The sequence below is a fragment of the Melanotaenia boesemani genome, chromosome 22 (genome assembly GCF_017639745.1).
Source record: "Melanotaenia boesemani isolate fMelBoe1 chromosome 22, fMelBoe1.pri, whole genome shotgun sequence".
NCBI lineage: Eukaryota > Metazoa > Chordata > Actinopteri > Atheriniformes > Melanotaeniidae > Melanotaenia > Melanotaenia boesemani.
This window is the reverse complement of record NC_055703.1, coordinates 25,003,901-25,024,262: the sequence shown is the minus strand read 5'-3', so window position 1 is coordinate 25,024,262 and position 20,362 is coordinate 25,003,901. Positions and strand designations below refer to the sequence as shown.

General features: G+C 41.0%; 2 protein-coding genes and 1 long non-coding RNA gene across 3 annotated transcripts; 1 reads left to right on the top strand and 2 right to left on the bottom strand.

Moving 5' to 3' along the window:
- Positions 1–104: 104 nt before the first annotated feature.
- On the bottom strand, positions 105–19,775 carry LOC121633542 (cytochrome P450 2K1-like). The gene is made up of 9 exons (XM_041975661.1): positions 19,531–19,775; positions 19,136–19,298; positions 1,899–2,048; positions 1,650–1,810; positions 1,388–1,570; positions 929–1,070; positions 660–844; positions 438–579; positions 105–366 (listed from the first exon to the last, which is right to left on the bottom strand). Exons 1-9 carry the CDS (start codon positions 19,729–19,731, stop codon positions 179–181), a joined length of 1,515 nt encoding a protein of 504 aa, XP_041831595.1. The 5' UTR covers positions 19,732–19,775; the 3' UTR covers positions 105–178.
- On the top strand, positions 5,821–9,362 carry LOC121633541 (cytochrome P450 2K1-like). Its single transcript, XM_041975659.1, has 9 exons — positions 5,821–6,061; positions 6,308–6,470; positions 7,419–7,568; positions 7,657–7,817; positions 7,897–8,079; positions 8,397–8,538; positions 8,623–8,807; positions 8,888–9,029; positions 9,101–9,362. The coding sequence occupies exons 1-9, from the start codon at positions 5,861–5,863 to the stop codon at positions 9,286–9,288; spliced, it is 1,515 nt and encodes a 504-aa protein (XP_041831593.1). The 5' UTR covers positions 5,821–5,860; the 3' UTR covers positions 9,289–9,362.
- Positions 16,149–17,142, bottom strand: LOC121633549. Its single transcript, XR_006009077.1, has 2 exons — positions 16,744–17,142; positions 16,149–16,574 (listed from the first exon to the last, which is right to left on the bottom strand). It is a non-coding gene; the product is annotated as an uncharacterized LOC121633549 (long non-coding RNA).
- Positions 19,776–20,362: the final 587 nt, after the last annotated feature.

Genomic DNA, 20,362 nt, shown 5'->3' with positions numbered 1-20,362 from the left:
ATTATTAAATAAAAAATATATATTTAATATTACAATATTAAAGCTCATCTTAATCAAATAATTATTTTTATGCCTTTTCTGTAAAAACAAAAAAGACTTCAGAAAAATGTCATCAGCTTTTAATCTCCAGGAAATTTAAAATCAAAACTGTAAATTTGTTTTAGCCCAGCCCTCGTCTTCACATCAGAGAGACGGCACACAGTTTGTGGGGAAAAGGGTGGAGAGCGCCTCCCCCTTCTGGAGTCAGATCCAGTTCTTCCTCTGAAACTCCAGGTGGAGGAGAAAAACGAAAATGTTGCAGAAGGGTGGCGAAGAACAAGAAGAGCTCCATTCTGGCCAGACTCTCTCCAGGACACATCCGGAGACCTACGGGAAACAAACCTACAGCCAATGCCTGTAAACTGTGAAATATCCATATGAAGATGGAGGTCACAAACCTGCAGAAAACGGCAGTAAAGCATCACGTTTTAGGAACGTTCCATGTTTGTCGAGGAAGTGGGCAGGATGAAAGCTGTTTGGCTTCTCCCACTCGCTCTCATCGTACAGGACAGACGTGAGGAGAGGAATCACCGTGGTGCCCTGGAGACACGTTTTAATCTTACAGCATGAAAACACATCAACCATTCCAGAAACAGTCTGTGGTTTTAAAAGTGCCTGACCTTCTTGATGAAATGACCCTGGAAGGTCACGTCCTGGCTGGTTCTGTGAAGAAGAGACAAGGGGAGGATGTTGGCCAGTCTCTGTGTTTCATGGATGACGGCGTTTGTGAAAGGCAGCCTCTGTCGGTCCTCGACCTGAACCTGACGGCCTCCAATCACTCTGTTCAGCTCCTCCTGGACCCGAGCTGCAAGATCAAGAAGATTAAAGGTCAAAGGTAACTCGCTGATTCATCTGTAGAAAGTCCACAAAAATGTATACTGCTCCCCACCTTGTATCTTTGGATACTTGGCCATGAACAGAATCCCCCATCTGAGTGTGGCAGCGGTTGTTTCCGTCCCAGCACTGAACAGGTTCATTATCGTTACCAGAAGGTTTGTACTGTGGAAGTGATTGTTGGTCACCCCAGAATTCTGTGGATGAAGATCAGCTGACATTTAGACCCCATTTAAGCTAAATCTGTATGTAAACACACCCTTTAGTTGCAAAATATACTAGATTTTCCAACCTGAGGGTTGGAAACCACTTAAAAAAGTCAGATTCAAACAGTTACTTAAAACTCAAGTCGTTCCATGAACACAGCTCAGTTTTATTTAATCCAGACTGATTTGTCTCGCTCAGATGACTGGATGAATGAAAAGTTGATGAAATAAACGACACTTTATGAATGACAGCGCCGTCCTTCTCATCAGCACATCAAACACTGTACGTTCTCAGTCTGGTTTCTCACCTCCAGCTGCTGCTGATGGAGCATGAAGGCTTCTGCAATGCTGCTGCACATCTGAGGATTGAGGTTTTCTTTCAGCCGGTTCAGTAGCTTCAGATGGTGACTTTTGTTGGCTGCGTATATGGAGCTTATTTCCTTCTGGGCTGAGCAAAACAGTTTTCCGATCCATGGGAAAAAGTTGTAGAACTGTCCATGAACACAAAGAACATGAAAATGTTTGAAACAGTCCTTTAAATAAAGGTCTGATTAGTATTTGTAGGGGTACCTGTACAGCAGGTGAGCCAAGTAAATGATTCCCTCTGGCTGTTTGATTTATGATGTAGACAAAGTCTGGAGCATCATACTGAAACCTGGTGCCGTAGATCATGGAGCAGATTATATTACACACAGCATAGCTTATCACTTGGCTCAAATCAAAAGCTTCGCCTGCAACGAGGAGAATATCTTCATCACTTCAATGACTGAGAAGTAAATCTCTAAAAATAAAAAGAATCTCTGTTATTTGTGATATTACCGTTGAACTTCTTAAACTCCTGAACGATGTGATGACTCTCCTCAATGATTTTGTCCTCACATGATTTCGTTCCCATCCCAAAGTCTTTCAGGTTCATCAAAGCGAAACGCCTCATTTCTCTCCAGGAGTCCCCATTTCCAAACGCTATCCCTGGTTTAAACAGAAATAGAAAATGTGTTTACTTGTACAGATCTGACACTGATGAACAAAATATTTAATCGAGAGGTCTCGATTTACAGAACTTAATTCAGTAAAATCAGTAAATGTTAACTGGTGAACACAGACTGTCTGATTTAAAGGTTTTAGTGTGTAAAAACATGCAAACTTGCATGCAAAAACGTTGCAGTTAATTTACTAACCTGGCTAACTAACGTCACCTCCTCTAACCTGGTGTTCTGCTGGTTTTACCAGCTGCATTTACTGTTTAGTGAAAACTCTTCCTTCCACGCTGAAGTCACTCTGGTGACGTTTAAATTTCTTTGCTGCAGCTCAGCAAAATAAATATATTTTTCCTCGTCCACTAGAATCTGTTTCTCCATCAGGTTCATTTTGCTTTTGCAACCTTCTACTCTGCTTTGAACTCTCCAAAGCAAAACCACAACACACGAAGAAACCCTCATTGAATGCTGCTGTTAACCTGTTATCAGCATTCTTAGTTTATCACCTGCAAATCATAAACACATGCACTCTGTTTGCTGCGCATGAGAGAGGAAAAAGACTCCCATGTCAGACTTGTTCACTCATTTACTTAGGATCCCTCGTTCTTCAACACACACACACACACACACACACACACACACACACACACACACACACACACACACACACACACACACACACTGAAAACAAAACAAGCTGCATAGTCGACATTAAATATATTGTTTAGTCTGTTTTTGCATGTTGTCACCGTCTGGTTACTTCAGGTTGCTGCTTATTGATGAGACAAAAGTTTGGTGGATTTGCTTCTGGCTGCCTGGAAACAAGATTTACTGAGCTGGAAGCACCGACTCCTGCAATATGTTTAAGCTTTTGAAAGCAGCGGGAGGTGAAAATAGCAGGAAGCTGTTTGTTATTTTTTGTGCTGTGTTAATTGTTTTAATGTCAGCTGCTGACCTGCTGTTGCGCCACACGAGGATGCCATAACTTTGTACCAAGCAGTGACAGCAGGACAGTAGCAGGCGGTAAATTTATCTTTGCTGTCTATTGCAAAAAGTTAGCTTTAAAATACAAGAATAAAGTACAAAAATCTAGTATACATTGCTTAAAAATAAGAAAAAATGTCCGCCAATAGAAGAAATATGGCTTGCCAAGACTTAAAAATGAGCAAATATCTAACCTCAACAAACCCACAGATACCTTAAAATGAGTTTTTTCTAACTAATAACAAGTCTGTTTTTATAGATATAAATACCATTTATGAAAACTTTTCTTGTCTTGCTTGAAATAAGAAATTCCTACTGTGGAAAAGCAATTCTACACTTTTAATGTTGGTCTATCAATATTCTAGTTTCCAGCATACAAACATAGTCTTAATATCCTATTGAGATAAATAAAGACCAAAACACTTAAAATAACATCAACAGTATCATCATATAAATACTCACAGCTTGTAACGGAGGTCAGACTAATCTCGGTGTCTGTGAATTGTTCTCTTGTATCTGCAGGTGTAGAGACAATCCATCATCTACAGCCGTGACTCCCTCTATGACCAGAGAACAGTCGGATGCAACCCTCAGTCTGGCTGATTTAGCTCCAGCGTCTCCGTGAACCTTCCCGTTCTCAAACAGTGCCTTAGTTTCTCCTGAGCGACCGTAGAGCCATGTAATCCTGTCACATTTACCATGAAGGTCTTCATGTTCACAACGCAAAGTCATGTCATTTCCAGCCTCAGCACGGTATGAGCAATCTGATGCATAGTTCAGTTCCACGTGACCATGAACGTGAAACGTGAAAGAGTATAATAATACACTAAACTACTAACTTTATTTTAAGATGGTTTAATTTTAGACAAACTGGTGTTGAACACCAGCATCGCTTGTAGCAGCTACAATGTCACAAGAAAAATAAACGGGATATAAAAGTAATAAAGCCGCAAGCGGCATCCATCGGAACCGAGCGGCCTGGACCCCGCCACCCGATGTTGCCATGACAACAGGTGGTGTAACGTGTTAAGGACCCAACAAGTATGAATCCTGTCAAGTTTGGTGCAGTTCCCATGTATTCCTATGGAGATATGAGCAACCGTGTTTCATGGCGAGAAGGGTTTTTCCGTCGGTTGCCACGGTAACACGGTTTTTCCTATTAGAAAGATTTGAGGAGCGTTTGGTCCCCAACTTGTCAGGAAGGTCCCCACCGAGTTTGGAGTCGGTCGGACCATTCCCCTCAGACTAGTTCGTTCAAATGGCAATGAAATCCAAGATGGCGGCCACCCCGTTGCCATGGCAACAGGTGTTCGATTGACTTATTTGCTGGACTTGGGGTGTCCCCAGTATGAATACTGTGAAGTTTTGTGCAGATCCCATGTATTTCGATGGAGATATGAGCAAACCGTGTTTCATGGCGAGAAGGCGTTTTTCCGTCTGTTGCCACGGTAACATGCTTTCTGCTATTAGAAAGATTTGAGGAGCGTTTGGTCCCCAACTTGTCAGGAAGCTTCCCACCAAGTTTGGAGTCAATCGCACGAATCCCCTCAGACTAGTTTGTTCAAATATGATGTGTGTAAAGTGGAAAAAATGGCAAAAAAATGGCCGCACACGCCAAGATGGCGGACACCCCGTTTCCATGGCAACAGGTGTTTCATTGACTTTTTTGCTCGACTCGGGGTAATACACGTGTGTGCCGAGTTTCTTGTTCCTACGTCGAAGTAGACTTTTGGGACCCCATTCATTTGGGGATTTTGGGGGTGTCTAGGTGGCGCTGTTGAGCCAATTTTGCATTGAAGTGTATGCGGACCTTATAATATCCGAGTTACGCCGGGCTTGAGGTCTGTGCCAAGTTTCACAACTTTTCATGGGTGTTTAGGGGGTCAAATTTGGCGTCGAAATGCTTAGAAGGAGAAACATTTCAGGAACAATAGGGCCTTGCCATACTTTGTATGGCTCGGACCCTAATAAATATGAAATGCAGTTAAAAATGTTATATATTAAATGTCTGGCAGGTGGGGGGGGTCATGTTTCCTGCAGCAGCCTCTTCACAGCCATGGAGGAGAAGCTGGATCTTTGTGGTCCATCCGAGGAGACGACTCGAGTAGATCTCTGGCCGTGGGAGCGGGGAGCCAATGATCCACTAAGCAGTCTTGGTTACTATTTACTTTAAAACAAATCAAATCAAATTTTATTTATAGAGCACTTTTCATGCACATGACAACACAAAGTGTTGTACACGATAAAAACAAATCATGCATATTCAATACAAGATTTAAAAGCCTTCACATCAAAATTATAACAAAAATAAAATAGGCACACCTCATACTTGTACACACAAAATTACACCCATACAAACCAAGCTTCATGCACACTCGCCCCACCCACCCACACCCTATTTTGTACAAAGATGAACTCCCATCGCTGATAACTGTCTCTGAACTTCTAAAAATGAAAACATCTGGCTGGACACTGCTGTGAGGAGCATGTACTTGGTTACTGAGTTTTGTTTCTTCAGAGGGACAGCCATTCTGGGCTCTTTCATGATAATAATCTGGGTCAGGGTAAAGACGTTATGACACACTTGTCACATGCTTAAGAAAAGCAGCTGTAAACTTAACACATCATAGAATCGTTTGGTGTTGATGCTTCAGGTCAAATGGATTATGTATTTCTCCCGGTAGTGGTAAATGTTTACGTTGTGTAAACATAAGCATCTATATCTGTACTGAACATGCTCCGCCTCCTTCCTCACGTAGAGTTTGCTCTAAGCTACTTTAATCCTGTCAGAACACCGTAAGGACAGTTTGCCTTACAATCATGGGGGTTTTGGATATTCTTCTCCAGTCTTTTAGTCCCGTCTCCCTGATGGTGGCTTTAGTGTTTCTGCTGCTCATCTATCTCTGCTCCCCCTTCATGTTCAGCCAACACAAGCCAGAGCCACCAGGCCCAAGACCACTTCCCCTTCTGGGCAACCTGCTGCAGCTGGATGCAAAGAGACCCGACAAAACACTCCTGCAGGTGAGGCAGTAAAATTAATTATTTTTTTTTTTCTTTCTTTCTTTCTTCTTTTCTTTCAGGGTTGCTACATGAGTGTTGATCCTGAAAGTACAATTGCAAGATAGTTTTAGAAGAGTTAAAAGACTTTGCAAAAATCCCTCACATGGATGTTTCTGTGTTTATTTGCATTCACCTGGTTGAATAATGCCACACTAAATGTTGCTGTTGTTGTTTATTGGTGATAAATTTAGTGTTTCTCCATCTTAGTTTTCCAAGAAGTATGGCTCTGTGTTCACCGTCTACATTGGATCTAAGAAAGTGGTGGTCCTGGCTGGATACAAGACAGTGAAGGAGGCGCTGGTCAATTATAAAGAAGAGTTTGGAGAGCGGGACCCACCAAGAGCAATAATGGATGCAAACCTACACCATGGTAGGAGAATTAACACAACGCAGCATTTCCCTGAAAGGATACAGTGTGTTGGATTGTTGTGGGAGAAAAAAAAAAGAGCAGATGAGTCAAAGTTATTTTGTTAAGTTGGAGTTTAAGCATTCAAAGTTAACATCAGTAAACATTGTATAATTTTTTATGTCAGGTTGACCTTAGAAGAGTTGGGCAGAGTAACAGGGAAACACTGATAATGAGTCCAGAAATGAGTAGAAGTAGGTTAGAGGGCTCTGATGGCTTCATTCCAGTTTGAATGTATGTGTGTGTGTGTGTGTGTGTGTGTGTGTGTGTGTGCGTGTGTGTGTGTGTGCGTGTTGAAGAACGAGGGATCCTAAGTAAATGAGTGAACAAGTCTGACATGGGAGTCTTTTTCCTCTCTCATGCGCAGCAAACAGAGTGCATGTGTTTATGATTTGCAGGTGATAAACTAAGAATGCTGATAACAGGTTAACAGCAGCATTCAATGAGGGTTTCTTCGTGTGTTGTGGTTTTGCTTTGGAGAGTTCAAAGCAGAGTAGAAGGTTGCAAAAGCAAAATGAACCTGATGGAGAAACAGATTCTAGTGGACGAGGAAAAATATATTTATTTTGCTGAGCTGCAGCAAAGAAATTTAAACGTCACCAGAGTGACTTCAGCGTGGAAGGAAGAGTTTTCACTAAACAGTAAATGCAGCTGGTAAAACCAGCAGAACACCAGGTTAGAGGAGGTGACGTTAGTTAGCCAGGTTAGTAAATTAACTGCAACGTTTTTGCATGCAAGTTTGCATGTTTTTACACACTAAAACCTTTAAATCAGACAGTCTGTGTTCACCAGTTAACATTTACTGATTTTACTGAATTAAGTTCTGTAAATCGAGACCTCTCGATTAAATATTTTGTTCATCAGTGTCAGATCTGTACAAGTAAACACATTTTCTATTTCTGTTTAAACCAGGGATAGCGTTTGGAAATGGGGACTCCTGGAGAGAAATGAGGCGTTTCGCTTTGATGAACCTGAAAGACTTTGGGATGGGAACGAAATCATGTGAGGACAAAATCATTGAGGAGAGTCATCACATCGTTCAGGAGTTTAAGAAGTTCAACGGTAACATCACAAATAACAGAGATTCTTTTTATTTTTAGAGATTTACTTCTCAGTCATTGAAGTGATGAAGATATTCTCCTCGTTGCAGGCGAAGCTTTTGATTTGAGCCAAGTGATAAGCTATGCTGTGTGTAATATAATCTGCTCCATGATCTACGGCACCAGGTTTCAGTATGATGCTCCAGACTTTGTCTACATCATAAATCAAACAGCCAGAGGGAATCATTTACTTGGCTCACCTGCTGTACAGGTACCCCTACAAATACTAATCAGACCTTTATTTAAAGGACTGTTTCAAACATTTTCATGTTCTTTGTGTTCATGGACAGTTCTACAACTTTTTCCCATGGATCGGAAAACTGTTTTGCTCAGCCCAGAAGGAAATAAGCTCCATATACGCAGCCAACAAAAGTCACCATCTGAAGCTACTGAACCGGCTGAAAGAAAACCTCAATCCTCAGATGTGCAGCAGCATTGCAGAAGCCTTCATGCTCCATCAGCAGCAGCTGGAGGTGAGAAACCAGACTGAGAACGTACAGTGTTTGATGTGCTGATGAGAAGGACGGCGCTGTCATTCATAAAGTGTCGTTTATTTCATCAACTTTTCATTCATCCAGTCATCTGAGCGAGACAAATCAGTCTGGATTAAATAAAACTGAGCTGTGTTCATGGAACGACTTGAGTTTTAAGTAACTGTTTGAATCTGACTTTTTTAAGTGGTTTCCAACCCTCAGGTTGGAAAATCTAGTATATTTTGCAACTAAAGGGTGTGTTTACATACAGATTTAGCTTAAATGGGGTCTAAATGTCAGCTGATCTTCATCCACAGAATTCTGGGGTGACCAACAATCACTTCCACAGTACAAACCTTCTGGTAACGATAATGAACCTGTTCAGTGCTGGGACGGAAACAACCGCTGCCACACTCAGATGGGGGATTCTGTTCATGGCCAAGTATCCAAAGATACAAGGTGGGGAGCAGTATACATTTTTGTGGACTTTCTACAGATGAATCAGCGAGTTACCTTTGACCTTTAATCTTCTTGATCTTGCAGCTCGGGTCCAGGAGGAGCTGAACAGAGTGATTGGAGGCCGTCAGGTTCAGGTCGAGGACCGACAGAGGCTGCCTTTCACAAACGCCGTCATCCATGAAACACAGAGACTGGCCAACATCCTCCCCTTGTCTCTTCTTCACAGAACCAGCCAGGACGTGACCTTCCAGGGTCATTTCATCAAGAAGGTCAGGCACTTTTAAAACCACAGACTGTTTCTGGAATGGTTGATGTGTTTTCATGCTGTAAGATTAAAACGTGTCTCCAGGGCACCACGGTGATTCCTCTCCTCACGTCTGTCCTGTACGATGAGAGCGAGTGGGAGAAGCCAAACAGCTTTCATCCTGCCCACTTCCTCGACAAACATGGAACGTTCCTAAAACGTGATGCTTTACTGCCGTTTTCTGCAGGTTTGTGACCTCCATCTTCATATGGATATTTCACAGTTTACAGGCATTGGCTGTAGGTTTGTTTCCCGTAGGTCTCCGGATGTGTCCTGGAGAGAGTCTGGCCAGAATGGAGCTCTTCTTGTTCTTCGCCACCCTTCTGCAACATTTTCGTTTTTCTCCTCCACCTGGAGTTTCAGAGGAAGAACTGGATCTGACTCCAGAAGGGGGAGGCGCTCTCCACCCTTTTCCCCACAAACTGTGTGCCGTCTCTCTGATGTGAAGACGAGGGCTGGGCTAAAACAAATTTACAGTTTTGATTTTAAATTTCCTGGAGATTAAAAGCTGATGACATTTTTCTGAAGTCTTTTTTGTTTTTACAGAAAAGGCATAAAAATAATTATTTGATTAAGATGAGCTTTAATATTGTAATATTAAATATATATTTTTTATTTAATAATTCTTTGAATCGAGATCTAAGGCACTTCTGAAGGAGAAAAAGAGTCCAACCTGGTATGAGCAAGGCTGACATTATAAAGTCGCTGCTGAGTTTATTCTCAAGTTTAAAATATAAAACATACTTTAATTTAAACAGATTTATCACTATAAATAAATTTAATGCAAAGTACAACAAAGAAGCTTCTTATTTTTCCTTAAAAACTATGAATGAAAATAAATCTACAGAATATAAAACTAAAACAAACAGACCCAGATCTGTACTAATACTATACTGATACAGTATAAAAAGTTTATATTAACTTATGAACCAGATAAGATGTAATACGTACTGGAAATTAGGAAAACATTTTGGGTCTGTCAGCACTGCTAAAGAAATCTGACGTAAGAGCTCTGACACAACAGGATGAAACTGGCTTTTTAAAACCACAGTGAGACATGTGACAATCACCCTGCGCCTGTCCAGTTTCAGGAAGTGTATGTATGTGTGTGTATATATATATATATATATATATATATATTTATATACATACACTAAGCAGGAAATAATGTGATGCAGAAATCCCAACTCAACAGAAAACAAGGTCAATGAGAAAATGAAAAACAGAATGTAAAAATTAAAAATAAAAGGAAGTGAAAAAAAGATGTAAAAATAGTTGAAACTCTGCCTCAGCTGCCTTTGAGGACCTTGTCTCTTCCTAAGAGAAACAGAGAAACAGGTTTGTAAGGTTAATGGTGGTCCCAACGTATCTTTGGTTTTCATGTCCAAGCCACCCATTTGTTGTTTGATTGGGCCACAAAGCTGTTATAATCTATGGAAACCAGAACTAAGGCCTTTATTTTAGCTTATGAATCAGACAAGACGTAATATATACTGGAAATTAAATTAAACCTGAACAGAATCTGACAGAAGACCGAGGAAACCAGGCAGATTAGGGAGTAAACAAGACACAGGTGTGGTTATCAGGTGTAACCAGCGTTAACAGATGCTCAGTTATTGTTTTGTGTTTATTTCATTCATGTTTTATGTTATTGTTTATTGATTTATGAAAGGATTTGTGAATGTGTATTTTCACTTAAAGGCCCAGGTGTGTGACGACACTGATTTTATGTGGGCGTGTTCAATAAAAAATCGAACACTCACTGCTGTTCTGATTGTGAGCTGAGCCGACTGAAGAGCAGTTTTTGTCTATCGTGTGTTTTTCCATATACTTTCAGTTTTATTGGTAAAATTACTGTGCTTCACACAAGTCTTTGTTACGGCCCCTGGCCTTTTGGATTGGCCTCCGGCCTGTCACTCCAGACATGGATATGCAAATGCTGCTGCGCCAGTGCTGCCTCGGGATTGGCTGTGGACCTGAAGCTACAGTTCCTCCCCTCCGCCTCACCGATTGGTCGCTACTGCTCCCGCTCATCCCAGCTAGAAATCATTGAGTGATGCCTTGCCCTTAAATAGGAGGACCTGCCATTATTCATGGCAGCTGTGTCACTAGGACACAGTTCGCCTCGTGTTGGGTTCTCTGAGTGGTTTGTGAAGAGTTTAACAATTGAGTGGTTCTTTGAGCTGTTTGTATAGTTTGTGTGTCTGAGGACACTTGGTTGCTCTTTGAACTTTAGGTATTCTGACTGGACTGTTCAACAGACGGATTGCTTATTGATTGTTTAAATAGAATGATTGTCAGGGAGTTTTCTCATTAGGAGAAACTCCCCACCCTTTGTTATTTAGGGTTGTTTGTTTAGTTATATTGAATTTTGTTAACTCTATAGTTTCTTGTTTGGTTAAGTTTCCTTTGTGTATTTGTGTAAGCGAGTTATAATTTGCCGCCGGTTAGCGTGTGTTTTCCTTTGTAGGACACCTTTTGTTTTGTTTATCTTCCTATTGTTGTTATATTTAACCTGAAAAGGACATTTTAAGATTTGTACATATTGAACATTGTGTAAATAAATTGTTATTTTTTAATTCAAACCGGCTTTTGTTACTCAACCCCTTCCACCCCTAGACCAGAAGGGGTCCGTAACAGTCTTGACTCAATGCAAACAACCAAGGAACAATATAATCACCAAACAAAACACCAGCAACAAATAAATCTTCCAGAAGTAATCATGTGTCTCACATGTCATATTTCAGGGGTTTTTATGATTTCCATAACAAGACTTCAGTCCTTCAACTACAAACATAAACTCTACTTTAAATGCAGAGTGTTTCAGTCCTGGTCCTCGGGACCCCGAGCCTGCATGTTTTACATGTTTCCAACTCCACAACACCAGATTCAGTTTAACCGAACTGTTCGTCATGTTCTTTGGAAGCCTGCTAATGAGTCATTCATTTTAGTCAGGTGTGTTCATCTAAGGCAGGGATCCTCAACCCTGGTCTCCAAGGGCCGGGGTCCTGCAGGTTTTAGAAGGTTTCTGCTGCAGCACACTGATGGGTGTGTTGTACCAGGAACCTTTAATCAATGGGTAATTAAAACTGACATCAAGCTCTGTACACGTTGCAGCAGGGAAACTTTGAAAACCTCCAGGACAGTGGCCCTCCAAGACCAGGACTGAGGACCCCTGATCTAAGACATGCGGGGCAGGGGGTCCTGAGGCCCAGGATTGAGAAACACTGTGTCAATTTGGCCGACGATCCCAACAATCTTTTAAAAAAAAGGCGTGAGACTTGGGTCCATTTAAGCCTGGGATTGGCAAAATTTATTGGTATCTAAACCACAACCATCAACAACCTTCTAAAGAGCAACTAAGGGCTTTTATACCCTCCTGCTGCAGGTAATTAGCCGGAACCACCTGTTGAAGTGGGACTAGACTATACAAGTTAACATATCCACAAAATATCTTACTTAAAATAACACCTGTAAAGCAAACATCATAAATCAATATTTACATATATACAAACTTAAACATAATCCACTTAATAATTTTACAGCATGCTTCAAATACACATTTAATTTATATAAACTACTTCCCACCCCTCTTTGTTAACATGGTTTGTTCCGAAACCTCTTAAACAGGAAATTAGGCCTACTTCCCCCTTTTACCTCTCCTGCCCTGCAATGAAGACAAGAGGTGAGTATTGCCATTTCCTTCTTGAGCTTATAGCTTTACACAATTAGACACAGATCAAAGTAAAAATGAGTATCAAAATGTTGTTAAATGTTAAAATACTAATTTAAGTTCTCTTTTCCCTGGGCAGGATGGCCAGTCCCCCTCTGCAAACAAATAAACACTTTTCTCTGTTTTAACATTCAATAAAACAATTAATTAATCTGTGTGGTCCTATCTGCCAAACATTCCAATAATATGTGCTAGACTTGTGGTGGTGATGGAACCACCGGTCTCCGTCACACACTGCTTTAATGGGTCACTTCAGGGCAAAGACGGTGTCGGCATAATGAATGTCGGAGTGCCATAAACCAGTCAGACTGAACAAGTTTTAAAGTCAGAAACGTAAATATTGTTTTTCTTTAAAGATCTTCCTTATAATAACTGTGATGTGATACTTTGAGGTCTTTACTGCAGCTGTGCTTCATTGCGTTTTGTATGTTTTTCTGACTTTGATTTTGTCCAGATTAAGAGGAAAAAGTTTTCACTCAAGTATAAACTTAAATCAGTAGCTGTTTATTTTCCTTGTTTTTATTTATTTTTTTGCTGCATTTAGTGATGTTTTTACATTGATTGCAAGAAAGCAAAGTAAATAATTTACTTTCCTTGCCACTTTTTTTTTTTTTTTTTTTTTTTTTTTTAAACTTGTCCTGTCCAGCATCATAGCAAGCAAAATGATAATCTGGTTGCTGTATCGTGCTGAAAAAATTTGCTCTGCCAAGGGGAGGTCTATGGGTAAGGCTCCTCCTGATAATGTGATTAATTTATTTATTTATTTACTTTGAATCACGGAATCTATGTAATTTTGCTGGACCTGACCGGAGGGGACAGAAAAAGATGGACAATAGCAAACAGAGCAAAAGGGAAAGAAGAAAGGAGACAAAAAGATCACAGACAGAAAGAAACGACCCTTCAATCCACACCATCACCAGACAACAAACTGTTACACCTGTACATGAACACGCCAGAAAATTTGCTACAACTTTTACGAAAGCAGAAACATACACACAGAAAAAACAGGGCTGCTAGTCATTAAGAGTTTTTAAATAATAACCAAATCAAAAAGACATAACAGCGACCAGATACTAACTCACAGGAAAAAAAAATTCGCTTAGTATTAAAACCAACTGGACAACTCAGTGATTGTGTCAGCATGCAGAGCATGAGAAATAAGTAGTGATCAGTGATGAAGAGTGATGAGTGAGATCATGCAAATGCGACCAAGCCTCCACGGAGGCCAGAGGCAGACCAGGGCCAGAGACCTGGGCCCTCAGCAGCAGACCCGGAGCACCAACCCGAGCCACCCCACCACGAAGACGACTCAAGCCCCACCCGAAGGGCGGCAGAGGAGAGCCCCAGCAAGAGCCCCCCACGGTGACGGGGGGTCCCACACACCCCAATGTCCCAGCCGCACACCCCGGGAACCAGGGTGATATCGGCCCCCTCCCCCCACTCCCCACGTACTCCAATCTGCACCCCATATAACCCCACACTCACACCCTCCCCTGCGCCGCACCCACAAGCACTCACCACCACACAGTCACACCACACACAACCCCCCACCATGCCCCGTGGGGGACACCCCACCCGGCCCTGGGGCAGCCCCCCCCCACTTAAGTGGCCCCGCCCGACATGCATCGCATGCCATGCCCCCCAGGTGTTGTTTGTGTGTTGTGTTTCTTGTGTTTTGGTGTCTCGGTACAATTAAAACTGAGAGGCGAGTCGCTACGGGGTGCATCCAAGGAGACCACTGAATGGTCTCCTCCGTTCCACCCCGCATGGCTCCAAGCCTCCCAACTCCCTATATGTGTGTGTGTGTGTGTGTGTGTGAGACAGAGAGAGCGGGAAGTAAGAGGGGTCCGGGGATGTACGTCCAGAGGGAAGCAAACACAGAAACACATGCACACACCTATTTCCTTGCACACTCCCGCTCATCCTAACTCATATATGCGCTCTCAGCCCCACCCACACAATATAAACACTCACACAGCATACAACTCTTCCACTCTCACTCCCCAGACACACCCCCACTCATCCTAACACATGCATACGCACGCACACAAACATACCCCCACATCCACACAAACATCATCCAAAGTATAGACACACACACACAACATACAAGCATCCCTGTCTCACACCCCAGCACCTCCCCCTATAATCCCCCGAATCCCACTTAGCCCTCCTTCAAACCCCTACAACCGCCCTGCCCCCGGGCCATACACCAGGGCATGCCCCAACCCACACCACAGCAGCACATCCGGGCAGGCCCAGACCCCCGGCACATACGGACCCCACCACCCCGGAGGGAGGAGGACCACCCCCGGGTTCCAGAGCCCAACCACCAGTCACTCCCGGCCATTTCCCAAACCCCCATAGCAACGAGGTCACAGTCCTCCAGAACCTGCGGACAGGTGTGCAGGACCACAAAGCATGGAGATAGTTGTCAGGTGTGTTTTCATTGCAGTGTGTGCAGATGTTTGATTGTGACAGACCCATCCTGAACATCCTTTGTCCTGTATAATGAGTTCTATGCAGAATTTTGAATCAGGAGCTTTATTTCTGCTCCCGTTCATGATAAACTGAGTTAAAAGATGAGTTTTATAACTGTTAATGTGGATTTAAAAAAAATATATATATATATTTATTTATTGTTTTTTACCGGTTGAAGATAATGTGGAACCTCAACTCTGGCACCTCCAAGAACAAAATAGGTAAAAAATGCACACATAGTTGTTTTTTACCTGAAATTCCAGCAGCAAAAACTGATGAGTCATGGTTTGGCCTTGATCAGGTTTTTGCTTTGAACTGACGTACTTTAAAAGTACATTTAAAATATTAAACATATTATCTGTAAATGCTCTCCCAGGTCAGTTTTACCATATGAATGACTAATTATTTAAAGTAATGCGCAATGATTGTATTTTACTGGATTATAATCTGCTGACATCAGCACACACAACAAAGTCAATAAACCTGTGAAGTTTTGGTAATTACTTCAAATCTTCATGATGAAAAATATTGCACTATTATTTATTTAATGCGGCCCACATTCAACTAGGACTAATCACCTTGTCTAGACCAGGGATTCTTAACCTTTTTGTAAACTGGGGATCAACTTTTCCAGTACAAAATGGTCCCATTCAAATATTAACACTGTTCTGCTTTAATTGATTTCACTTTTTGTGTACAATAACTAAAACAAATTAACTTATTTAACAGCTAAAACTTTGTGAAATATGATATGATGAAAAAAAAAAAAACAATGAGATCATCATAAAGACATTTACATAGCACATGTACAGACGTGGACAAAATTGTTGGTACCCTTCGGTTAATGAAAGAAAAACTCACAATGTTCACAGAAATAACTTGAATCTGACAAAAGTAATAATAAATAAAAATTCTATGAAATTCAACCAGTGAAAGTCAGACATTGCTTTTCAACCATGTTTCAACAGAATTATTTTAAAAAATTAACTCATGAAAAGTTTCTTTCCTTCTTTTTGTTTTTTGTTTGTTAAAAATTCACCGGTTTTCACACGAGTGTTGTATGTTTGGTTGCTGGACAGTGTTAGCTAACACTCCACACACACCTCTCGGCTCAGCTTTGTTACCTTCATTTTCAAAACTTCAAACCGTACTTCATGAATTGGGTTATTCTTGTGCAATATTTTAGGGTTAGAGTTATATTACAGCAGAACCTCGATGAATGTCTGTAGCTACATGCAGAAAAATAGATTTACTTTGCATTAAAAAGCAGATTAATTTATAAAGTTACAATCCTTTCATATGATTAACAACATGTGATAACAGTGGAGCACAAAGTTCAGCCGTCCACTTCCTGACTGCAGCTTTAATAAACACACTGATGTCAGAAGAAGTCTCATTTCCTCCCATTTATTCAGGTAGGTTGACACAGCTGTAGTAGCTGCTGGGATCGTTGTCCACCTCTGCATCAGTTTTAGTCCTTACAGCAGAATAAGTCACCACATCTTCCTCCTCTTTTACCTGCATCACACAATCCAGACGTTTCACATGATTCAGACCAGGAAGAAAAAATCTGCTCAGAGTTTTACATCAGAACTCATCAATTATACTAAATACAGTCATGGTACAAAGAAATAAATAAACCAAATGATTTGTGTTTATCATGACCTGACATGTAAATGTCTCTTACCTTCTTCTTAGAGGAGACCTTTGGATGAGCGTGGTCCACAGTGGCGTAGGTCACATTGTTCTCTGTCTCATCCTGAGGACAAAGTTAACAGTTCTTGTTACCGTGGAGTCAGACTGAACATCAGCGTTTCTGGTATTCTGCTTCTGACCATGTCCATGTCGATATCAGTGAAAAAGTACCACAAACTAACGGTATCATATCGACAGGAAAAACTTTAGTATCGCTCATCTGTAAGCAACAGTTGTGGTTGTTTTTGTTTGTTTTTTGGGGGGTGGGGGTCAGAGAGAACAATGTTGAGTTCAGGAAAGTCGGTGACAGGAAGTAAATGGAATAACACATGAATGCCTTAACTTGCTGTTAAAATGTCGACCAACTGCAGCTATTATCATTCATATTAGGTGTTAACCACATCATTTTGAGCTCATTTTGATCATCTGGTCACAGAAAACACAAAGTGTGTGATAGAAATTGTCTTGGTGAGTGGGAGGTGAGGACGCCATCGCAGGAAGAAGAGGCAGGAGGAAGACGAGGGCAGGAACAAAGTTTAATGAAAAGGCACTTACACACACAAAACCGGAAACATGACGAATGATCTGACAAAATACTCGCTGACACCAAGTGGTATATAAGTAGAAGACTAACGAGAAGAGTGGTGTCTGAAAGACGCTGTCAACTTCTGATCAGCTCTGGATGCAATAATATTCTCTGTCCACTAGAGGGCAGTAGAATAAACAAAAACAGTAGAAATTTCCCCTGCAGACACCTTTTTACCTTTTTGTTCATTAACCAAACAGAAAAAGCTCTTTTAGTTGGATTCCCGATGCTTCAGAGATGATTTTACAAACTAATAACAACTGACAGATTAACTACCAGCTCAACTCAACTAACCAACATTTTTATTCAACAGAAAAAAATAATAAATAAAACTGTCCATTTACAGCTCTCTGTAACGATGCATCAAACCAAATGCAGAAAAAAAAGACTCTTAATGGACAGATATGTAGGACAGGCCATAACTGTTAATGTGTGTATTATTAGACAAATTTACTTCTGAATCTTGGAGTGTCTCGCTTCAAAAACATCTTTACAGCATGTTACTGACTCACTGGTCATTATGTTGGGCATGAATATTTTGCTTTTCGGCTGCTATAACGTCATAGTTCGCTGTAAACCTGGTTCTGATTGGCTAGAGGGTGCATCAGCTATTAGGGATCAGAGCACCTTTGACAGATTTGTTGTTGAACCTTTATTAACCTGATGGGAACGACAGCTGAGTTTCTGTCCAAAAAAAAAAACAAAAAAAACAAACAACAAAAAACTAAGATTTTTTTTCTTCCTAAACAGAATCTATGTTTAATTTGTCTAACATCCACAGGGTTAGGATCCTTCTTTGGAAGCTTCCCAGGCAAGTAGGAGATTCATGTGTGGTTGGCTGAGCAGTTTTAGGTCCAGATGTTGTTCCTATAATCTTCCGTATTACCGTTGTTGATGTAACTGTTGTATCTTTACCTGAAACATGACAAAAGCCGTAACAACATGATGCAAATATTCTGACATTAATGATCTCGAGTGTTAAGAGGTTTCACATCAACAAACCATCATCTGCTGTGAAATCAATCTCCAGCGTTTTAGAGACAGATTTTCATTCTTTATTGTCACTGTAAGAGCAAGAGACAGTTTAAAGCAAATAATAAAAAAGCTTAGTTCTTAACCCTTTAAAGCCCGACCCAAGGAAAAAGTGGAGAGAAAATTACTGTTTTTTGTCCATTAAACAAAATGTAAATAAATAAACAAATAAAACCTAAAATAATTTTTGTACGGCTGTTGTCAACATTGTTGTAGTATAAAAATTATCCACCAGGGGGCAGAAGACACGCATCAGATTGTGTTCAACACGGTTTTCAGCAACATTTTTACTATGAAATGATGCAAAAGGTCTCAGAAACTGTTAATATTATACATGTGTTACAGGGTAAATGCTAAAACAAAACAACAATAAACAATAAAAGGTTTAAATATGCATAAAAATCACTCACACACACACACACACACACACACACACACACACACACACACACACACACACACACACACACACACACACACACACACACACACATACATTCAAACTGGAATGACGCCATCAGAGCCCTCTAACCTACTTCTACTCATTTCTGGACTCATTATCAGTGTTTCCCTGTTACTCTGCCCAACTCTTCTAAGGTCAACCTGACATAAAAAATTATACAATGTTTACTGATGTTAACTTTGAATGCTTAAACTCCAACTTAACAAAATAACTTTGACTCATCTGCTCTTTTTTTTTTCTCCCACAACAATCCAGCACACTGTATCCTTTCAGGGAAATGCTGCGTTGTGTTAATTCTCCTACCATGGTGTAGGTTTGCATCCATTATTGCTCTTGGTGGGTCCCGCTCTCCAAACTCTTCTTTATAATTGACCAGCGCCTCCTTCACTGTCTTGTATCCAGCCAGGACCACCACTTTCTTAGATCCAATGTAGACGGTGAATACAGAGCCATACTTCTTGGAAAACTAAGATGGAGAAACACTAAATTTATCACCAATAAACAACAACAGCAACATTTAGTGTGGCATTATTCAACCAGGTGAATGCAAATAAACACAGAAACATCCATGTGAGGGATTTTTGCAAAGTCTTTTAACTCTTCTAAAACTATCTTGCAATTGTACTTTCAGGCTCAACACTCATGTAGCAACCCTGAAAGAAAGAAGAAAAAACAAACAATTAATTTTACTGCCTCACCTGCAGGAGTGTTTTGTCGGGTCTCTTTGCATCCAGCTGCAGCAGGTTGCCCAGAAGGGGAAGTGGTCTTGGGCCTGGTGGCTCTGGCTTGTGTTGGCTGAACATGAAGGGGGAGCAGAGATAGATGAGCAGCAGAAACACTAAAGCCACCATCAGGGAGACGGGACTAAAAGACTGGAGAAGAATATCCAAAACCCCCATGATTGTAAGGCAAACTGTCCTTACGGTGTTCTGACAGGATTAAAGTAGCTTAGAGCAAACTCTACGTGAGGAAGGAGGCGGAGCATGTTCAGTACAGATATAGATGCTTATGTTTACACAACGTAAACATTTACCACTACCGGGAGAAATACATAATCCATTTGACCTGAAGCATCAACACCAAACGATCCTATGATGTGTTAAGTTTACAGCTGCTTTTCTTAAGCATGTGACAAGTGTGTCATAACGTCTTTACCCTGACCCAGATTATTATCATGAAAGAGCCCAGAATGGCTGTCCCTCTGAAGAAACAAAACTCAGTAACCAAGTACATGCTCCTCACAGCAGTGTCCAGCCAGATGTTTTCATTTTTAGAAGTTCAGAGACAGTTATCAGCGATGGGAGTTCATCTTTGTACAAAATAGGGTGTGGGTGGGTGGGGCGAGTGTGCATGAAGCTTGGTTTGTATGGGTGTAAGTGTGTGTGTACAAGTATGAGGTGTGCCTATTTTATTTTTGTTATAATTTTGATGTGAAGGCTTTTAAATCTTGTATTGAATATGCATGATTTGTTTTTATCGTGTACAACACTTTGTGTTGTCATGTGCATGAAAAGTGCTCTATAAATAAAA